Genomic DNA, 9,462 nt, shown 5'->3' with positions numbered 1-9,462 from the left:
CCCGAGAAAACCATTGTCAACCGAGGCGTAGTCGTTATATTATTCAGTTAAATAACAGTATGCTGTCGTTATATTATTCAGTTAGATAACTTTATGTTGTCGTTATATTATTCAGTTAGATAACTTTTTACTGCCGTTATATTATTTAGTCAGATAACAGTATGCTGTCGTTATATTATTTAGTCAGATAACAGTATGCTGTCGTTATATTATTTAGTCAGATAACATTATACTGCCGTTATAGTTTTTAGTTAGATAAAATTATGCTGTCGCTATACTCTTTAGTTAGATAGCATTATGCTGTCGCTATACTTTTTAGTTAGATAACTTTATGCTGCCAGTATACTATTTAATTAGATAACATTATGCTGCCTTTTTTATTTAACTAAATAATAGCATGCTCTCGCTATTCTGTTTATCTAATTATTACCATACAGTCGTTATTCTGTTTAGCTAATTATGATCATACAGTCGTTATTCTGTTTAGTTATGATATCATATTGTCATTGTACTTCTTAGTTAAGTGATATCAGACTGTCATAAATACTATTTAATTTAATAATATAATATTGCCGTTTTACTATTTCGAATATCGAACAATTCTTTTAAAATAATAATAATAATTAATAATAATAATGATCCATTGATGACGTAACCGTAACCATTAACCATACATGAAACGAAATATGATAAAATTGTCATTTTGATAATTAAACAAATGATGTTTACAGCCATTAATTTCAAATACGATACAATTCAATACATAACAGTTAACGTGTATTAGTATGATATAGGTACGTATGAAATATAGATGAAAAAGTTGGTATTTGCATTTTAAACTCTGATTCGGTTATCGGTTATACCATAGCTTACATTACAAAATAATATTTCGTTTCAGAAATGATTGGGTGAAAAAAAGGAAAAATATATATAAGATGTGGTCTACAGTTCCATATACTTTATTGGTAAAGTACAGATCTACAAAATAACGGTATCGACAAGGTGCATAGTTATATATAGGGTAAGGGAACTGCGCGCCAGTCCAGGTAGATTTGTACAGAATCGGAAATCCTGGGGATAAAACGATGGGTCACGTGATCAAAGATGATGAAGGCAGAAGTATATTCATCGAAACGTTAAGGTTATCCAAACATCGGGAAAAAGTCCTTCTTCTCTCAGAAACACACAAACACATACTCGGTATATTGGTCTGAGGATGCAAAATTCACAACGATTGGGTCTGTACATAAGGCGAAGGATAGGCACTCAGTAGTAATGAATTATGGCACAGTCATGGCGAGTTTGTTAAATCATCAAAGTTGCCAGTTATTTTCGAAAAGACGACGGACTTGGTAAAGTTGCCCCTGGATACTTGGTTGCTATGGAATTGTAAGACATCCTCATAGAATCCATCATGCACTGACTGCACGCGCACGGCACGGGCCATCTGTGTGAGAGCATATGTCGCTCGTGGATATTCGGTAATGGCGTCATTTGTCCCTCTTTAGAAGAACTGGCACGGATGTTATCAACCTCCGTTGTGTGGACCGGATGTTGAATCTGAGGCATTGGAGAAAGTGGGGAAAGATGTGGGGCTGGGAGGTGGTGCGAATGATGTATGTGAGCGACAGGTGGCGCCCTGGGTCTGTTTGGGTGGGTCTGGTAGATATCACTTACAAGTTTCTTCATCTCTTCCAGGGAATTGTTCAGCATGAGAATATAGTTTTTTGCTAATAACAGTGTTGCGATTTTTGACAGTTTGCGGACTGATGGTCCGTGTGCGTACGGCATCACTTCTCTTAATCCATCCAAAGCGGAATTCAGGTCGTGCATCCTCCGTCGTTCTCTGGAGTTTATCTTCAGTCTGAGGGCTTGTAATTCTCTTTCATCCATGCACTTGTCCGTTAGTGGTTTCTTCTTGTCAACACTGTATGATGTCATTTCGTGCGTTTGATGATCTCTCTCAGAATAAGAATACATGCCAGACAAAGAACAATGAGAATCGTCACCATCGTCCACTGTAATATCGTCAGAGTCCCCGTCAAACGACGATGTTGATAGCATATCCATGTCTGGTGTTTTCTGCGCTGGACCGCTCATATCCTCATCAAATCGTGTAAGTCGACAAGCACTCTTAACAACTCCACAAAGTACGGAAGAATGAGCGAGTCCTCCCGAATCAATTTGTCTCCACTTCAGATACAATGCTTTGAATTTGTTTCTTATTGAGGCGGTGAAATCAGCCGTTGGTGAGATTGGCAGACTCCTCACTTCTAAAGAAAATGGAGGGCGGGGCCTCATTTGTTGAAACAGCACACCGGAATAACATTCCTCCCAGAGGCCATGGCTTGTGCGAGTGTTTGCCCAGTTTACTTTCAACTGATTTAGAAGAATACACTTTAAGGAAGACAGAGGAAACATGTAAAAGATCCTAATGACTTTCATTGTGTATGATTCATAGTATTTGGACGAGATTGGTAGCGCGGTGTTGTATACGTTAGATTGACACTGTATCATTACCTTACGTGGGGAATATTGATATACTGGTTAGAAAAAATATATGTATTGGGTACTCGACACTTCAAGTGATGGAAACTTACTTCAAATGTCAAATTCATTTTTAATTAAAGTTTTACAGTGAAATGTTCCCATTATTACAGAACTATTTGAGTGTCTGTTGCTATGACTATATAGTTGTCATCCAAACCTTGTTATCAGTACTTTAATTTATTTGGCTGCTTTATACTTTGTATCAATTATTGAATTTTCCACAAAAAGAGACGCATGATACTTTTTTCATACTTTTTACTACTTTTTAAAAAATACTTGTTACTGCTTTTTTTTCACACTTTTAACTGCACATCCAGAGTCTATATTTTCATATATTCACATTTCCTATATTTTTTTCTTTGGTATCTTTACAGATGGTAATGATCGCCATTTCCTCATAAATGCAATGTAGTAATGGACAATGCGCGTATGAATCTTGTATTGTATTGTTTGTTGTTTATTGTATTGTTTTGTATTGTTTATTGTATTGTTTGTTGTTTATTGTTTATTGTTTGTTGGCTTTAAGTCTCACGGCTCATCAGCATAATGCATATTCAATTACAGAGTATAAACAAAAAAGATGTATACAGTATGAAAAGTGGAGTGAATATTATAGGATGGATATACATGAGGAGAGTTATAAGTCAAGTTTACATATAACACCCCCCCCCAAAAAAAAAACCCCCAAAAACCAACAGCACATACATTAGATGATAGTTTGGCTAGATCGTAAGAGTAAAACACTTTTTAAAAATTTACCCAGATTACAGAGTTGTTTTCTATTATGAATTGGCATAAACTGTACCATTTTAAACATAGAAGCATGCGACCAATAATACTTTTTTATATATGCAGATCTGAGGTTTTTGTACAATAAAATGATATTCGTCCTCAATTTCGTTCAAATTACAAAATTCACACAATCGATCTTGTTTTGCTGTGCCATTATATCTACCTTGTTCAATTTTATTTTGATGGCTGGGAATTCCGACAGAAATAAAAATTGAATATGAATTAAAAAAAAAAAAAAAAAGTTTTTAATTTTCAAAATACACGAGGGCACGAACTGCGGCGCTTCACGCCGGTATATTTCTTAATTTATGTGTTATACGATTAGCGGTCTTTAATTCCCTGTCGAAAACTTGCATGAAGCTAAATTATCTGAGATTCATCTAAATTAAACCCTCAAGGTACAGGGGCGTTCTCATTTCGTGTAATTTTAAAACGCCAAAAGTGAAACATTATTTACATGCATATCAAAGTTAGAATCTTAAATATGATAATCGCTAATTGCGCTATTTGAAATTCAACATTCAAATAATTTAGTTGTAAGCTACCTTCTCTATAGGTAACATAAATTAATGTGAAATACACGAATATACCATTTGATGTGCACTTTTCCATGCTAAAGATAATCAAATTCATTTTTACGAAAGCTTCGTTAATGACAAACCAAAGCTGACTGACCTTTGACGTTGAAAAAAAAAAGACCTATTTAATATGTATTAAGAAAATAGATCTGGATTGTTTAGTCAATCATACAAAACACCCCGATATTTCCATTGTTTATACGCCTACACAATATAAACAACTTGGATACATGTATCATGTCCCTGCAATCGGGTCATATATATTGTACAAGAATATGAGCAGCTTCGTATAAAAATAAAATCTGTACACTTGATAAAAATTTCAAATATCCGGGAATGTTCTCGCCTGGGCGTTAACATGAATAAATCAATCCATACAATGCTATAAAAGAAATAGAAACGTTTATTTATTAAGTGTTTGGAGAATTGTCCTTTTTTTTATAAGTAAATCCCTACCAAAACCTAATAACATCTACATCATAAGGTATCTGTACTACTGAATCCTAAACAGAATTTCTTTCAATCTTTAACAAAACTTATTTTTAACTTTATGTAGAATGGGAGTTGTGATTAAGAGTGAGAATAACAAAACTTATTTTTAACTTTATGTAGAATGGGAGTTGTGATTAAGAGAGAGAATAACAAAACTTATTTTTAACTTGATGTGGAATGGGAGTTGTGATTAAGAGAGAGAATAACAAAACTTATTTTTAATTTGATGTGGAATGGGACTTGTGATTAAGAGAGAGACAAACAAAACTTATTTTTAACTTGATGTGGAATGGGAGTTGTGATTAAGAGAGAGAATAACTCTGTTAGAAACTGTTGAACGTGGAAGACAGTAGACATTGAAAGAAATGTAATAATCAGAAACTAATTAAAACATCACGGGTTAATTGTGAATAGAAAAAGTCATTATCTAAAATATAATTAACAATTACAGATTAAATAAGATATTGCTATTGCGCATAGTCAAAATAAATGAAAATAACTTTAAACGATCTCATTATTTATTTATTTATTTATCAATCATCGTCAGTGCATATCTTAAATATGGAGATGTTTTCTTAGCATTCAATTTTGATAACTGTAAGAAAAGAAAACACTCAAGCAGAAAAAAAGAGATGAATGTCTGTCAAATTTATTTGGAGCAAGAATTTCTTTCTCGAGATAGATTGAAGTCTAAGCCTCTATCTTTTGTAAACGGGATAAAGAATGACATTTTAAACATTTGACGACATATTTGATAAATACGGTAAATTCTATGATTTGACATAATTTACAAAAACATCGTGAACAAATGTACCTTGTGATGATATTGATAAAGACAATGGGGGTGGGGGTGGGGGGACTATAGAAATATTTGATAGTTTGTCATAATAATAATAAAGACAATGGTGAAAAATATAGAATTATTTGATAGTTTGTGATGATATTAATAAAAACAATGAGGAAAAATATAGAATTTTAGAATTTATTGTAAATATAATGGTAATATGTTTAGCACAGCGAATGTCTACACTGAATTTAGCCATTTTATCATTATATTTACAATCAATTCTAAAAACTTCTCTCTATTTTGTTTCATGGGTCGATAAGCAAATGAACTGTGGACTAAACACTAAACTACTTTGTCATTTGTTTCTTTGATATGTGAATTTTGTGATGTCGATCACACTGTTGAACATTATTTGAGAGAGTGTCTAAATCAACATTATAGTTATTAGTTTTTACAATGAAATTAATCACAAGACAAAACGTTTTCTTTTTTTTTCTTCTGTTGCATAATGTATGAATACAAAATGTAAGAATTTTTTTTTTTTAAAATGAAGAAAGAACTCATCAGTAGTATTGATGCCTGGTCCATTTACGTTTTCTGTACTTGAGTTGTGGTTTTCGTCAGAGTTGAAACCTATGGCCCTTTGCATTAACTATTGTTACGCCCCCTTTTGTTGCTCGTATGGTTCCATTAGTGGCTCTCTACGTGTACTGTCGTAGTTTTAACTTTCCTCACTATTAACCTACCGGTATGTGTAAATATATTCATCACCTTTAGTCAAATCGGCGTATTTTAAAACAATAATAACAAAAATCAAAACAAATCATGACATTTTCCACAAACTTCCTTTTCCGTGTATTTTTTTTTTCACAGCAGTCATGAACACAAAAAAAAAAAAAAAAAATCTCACAAGTCCTCATTTCTCGGAACTATTTGTTTTCCATGCATGTTTTCTAAGACTTTGAACTCATATGATTATTTTCTATTTGTATATAACTGTTTTTCTAGATAATTAATTATATATATTAGATTCTGTCATTATGTGAGCGCGTGTCATTTGTTTCCAGATAGCCCGGGATCAGAACAAGTCCCAGGACCCCGATGTAAATCAAAAATAAAAGCCTCAAATTGCTGTCTAGGCAGATTACGTGAATGTCAAACAGTTTACATATAGTAAAACACTTCTATATCACAAAAAGGGCAAAATCACTGTTATCTTAATTATCTGTAGTGGATCTCACCGATTGGATAAACTGTAAATTTTACTCAACACTCATTGGATATATTTATTTTCGGTTGTTGGGCACAACCGACAAGTTTAAAAAAAAACAATCTAAATTTATATTTAGCGATTAATTGATCGATTATATTATCTAACGTCCCACTCGAGAATTTTTCACTCATATGGAGACGTGTAGCGATGTTGGGCCAGCAATATAGTTTTGTTGTTTCATGTTTAATTCTAAATCCCTATGGAAGCCTGCGCTTTCTCTGTGCTACAAGTGCTCTCAAGGAATTAAATACGGAAGTGATGAACTAGATATAACTATATTATAATTATATTCATATAAAAAAATCGTTAAATCATAGAATTACAATGTAAGGGCTAGGGAAACAACAAATTATCTGAATACTTCTGTCGTTGTGATCCGATCTAATGACTAATTACATGTATATATTAATTAATTATCACTTTTACCACAGTGATTGCAGTCTGTAATACCTTGAATGATCTAGATAGGGATGAATCATTTCAACGTAATTAAAAATAAATTCTGTAAACTGACTACCGTCATATCATTATCATAACACTAAGAAAGTTATTTTAGAGGGAAAAGGATTGGGATAAAATAAATAATTTTTTTCCCGATATCAAATCTGAATAGAGGTCATTACTTTCTATAATGTAAAAAGGAAGTAGCAACTTAGAATAAACAATTAGGAATGATGCCTGCTCCAAACACTGATATACGTGTCAACAAGATTTTTAAAAAGTTTTTAGAAGATTATTTTTAAAGTTATTTTTATTTTCTCCTCCTAAGGAAATATACAGTGTATTACGTATGAACTATTCAGTGTATTACATGTACATATGAACTATACAGTGTGTTACATATGAACTATACACGGTGTTACATATGAACTACACAGTGTATTACATATGAACTATACAGGGTGTTACATATGAACTATACAGGGTGTTACATATGAACTACACAGTGTATTACATATGAACTATATAGTGTATTACATATGAACTATACAGGGTGTTACATATGAACTATACTATTACATATGAAATATACAGTGTAAGACATATGAACTATACAGGGTGTTACATATGAACTATACAGGGTATTACATATGAACTATACAGGGTGTTACATATGAACTATACTATTACATATGAACTATACAGTGTATTACATATGAACTATACTATTACATATGAACTATACAGTGTGTTACATATGAATTATACAGTGTATTACATATGAACTATACAGGGTATTACATATGAACTATACAGGGTATTACATATGAACTATACAGGGTGTTATATATGAACTATACTATTACATATGAACTACACAGTGTATTACATATGAACTATACAGGGTGTTACATATGAACTATACAGTGTTATTACATGTGAAGTATACAGGGTATTTCATTTGAACTATACAGGGTATTATATATTAAATATACAGTGTAATTACATTTGAACTTTACAGGGTATTACATTGTTTTGTGTTCGTAAATATAGAAATCTGAAGAAGAAAAAATGCTAGCCTATTTCTGATAAATAGTTTCTCTGTTCACAAGAACATGCCTTCTTTGATAAGTAATTTTTGCTTTAAGCATTTCCAACAACAAAAAAACTGTTTAATTTTCTGACGTCTATAAATTGTGTTGGTTGAATATTATAACACATGTGCGCGCAATTTGATTTGCCTGTGCATTGAACACAGCAAATCATAAGCACATATTTGATCATGCTTCATTTACAATAATTTTGTTTTTGAAAAACTTCATTGTAAAAATCCAATTTGAACTCTCCGTTCTTGTCAGTCAACAAGTAGCGAAACAGCCTTGGAATAACCAAACATGCTTTCTTCAATGCGATATAGACAAATTCGAATTGTGACGTCCATGTTGCTGATATCTGATGTGACATAAATGTCATGTAATTTCTAAGTTTGTCATAGGAATGACGATAAATTTATTCTCATGACGTAAAATCTTGATGGTATGTAAATTCCCAAATTTCATTTCATTACGGAACAAAAATTTATAATGTTCAAAGCTTCTTGTCGACTGACGTATAAATGTCCCTAGAGCGGATCCAAGAATTTTTCAAAGGGTGGGGGTCTACCATTAATTTGGTTTTCAAAGAAGGGGGGGGGGCACCCTAAAAATGTGTTATTTTTACCTTTATAGCAAACTTTTCTGGCGAAAATGGGGGGGGGGGGGGGTGTTCACCCCCTCAGTTCCGCATCTGGATCCGCCACTGGGTCTCACGTGACTTATACATCGTTAAATAGAATATTTCCATGAAGTGAATTATCTAACTGGTAAATAAATGGCCACATATAATTTATTTTACTGAAAAATGACATTGCATTATGCTCCGATTTATGAAATGATCAACTTGTATTTTGAGTCTTAAAATGATGTAACTAACGATCTAATATGCAAGTGAATACGAATACTAGGAAGAAAGCAAGACGCGGGAAGTCTTTGAACAGGGATCCAGTCGTTATCATTTACACCCTGCGCTCGTATGAATATATTAGATGGGCGGATTTACATGTATATATAAATTAATTGTATATGTACTTTGAAGGCCAAAAAGGCGTAATTTACCAATCTAGAATAAGTATCATGGATATACCTTGCATTGCCGGAGGGGGTGGGTGGGTAATTATCTATCAAGCCTACATATTTTATTTCAGATGCAATTTATTCTTAATATTACAGCCAGGTAATAGAAAATACTGCAAACGTTGATTACAGATTACTTGGTGAATACATGTAAGTCCAGAATTATACTGCTTAATTTGTCCCAGTATCAACTTACGTAAAAATTCAATAATTATTATGAGTACACACGTGTACCAATATCACGGTAATAGTTCTCCACTATAGTGTACCAATATCACGGTAATAGTTCCCCGCTATAGTACACGTGTACCAATATCACGGCAATAGTTCTCCGCTATAGTGTACCAATATCACGGTAATAGTTCCCCGCTATAGTAC

At 32.8% G+C, this 9,462-nt stretch overlaps 1 protein-coding gene across 1 annotated transcript; it reads right to left on the bottom strand.

Moving 5' to 3' along the window:
• Positions 1 to 943: 943 nt before the first annotated feature.
• Positions 944 to 3,209, bottom strand: LOC125675737 (uncharacterized). Its single transcript, XM_048913527.2, has one exon. The coding sequence runs from the start codon at positions 2,515 to 2,517 to the stop codon at positions 1,327 to 1,329; it is 1,191 nt and encodes a 396-aa protein (XP_048769484.1). The 5' UTR covers positions 2,518 to 3,209; the 3' UTR covers positions 944 to 1,326.
• Between the last annotated feature and the right edge of the window lie 6,253 nt (positions 3,210 to 9,462).

The sequence above is a fragment of the Ostrea edulis genome, chromosome 3 (genome assembly GCF_947568905.1).
Source record: "Ostrea edulis chromosome 3, xbOstEdul1.1, whole genome shotgun sequence".
Classification (NCBI taxonomy): domain Eukaryota; kingdom Metazoa; phylum Mollusca; class Bivalvia; order Ostreida; family Ostreidae; genus Ostrea; species Ostrea edulis.
Note: the sequence above shows the minus strand (reverse complement) of the source record. Positions and strands in the feature narration are given on the sequence as shown.

Bases quoted from the DNA above. Each gene is read 5' to 3' on its own strand.
- LOC125675737 (XM_048913527.2), bottom strand. From the start codon at position 2,517: ATGATACAGTGTCAATCTAACGTATACAACACCGCGCTACCAATCTCG.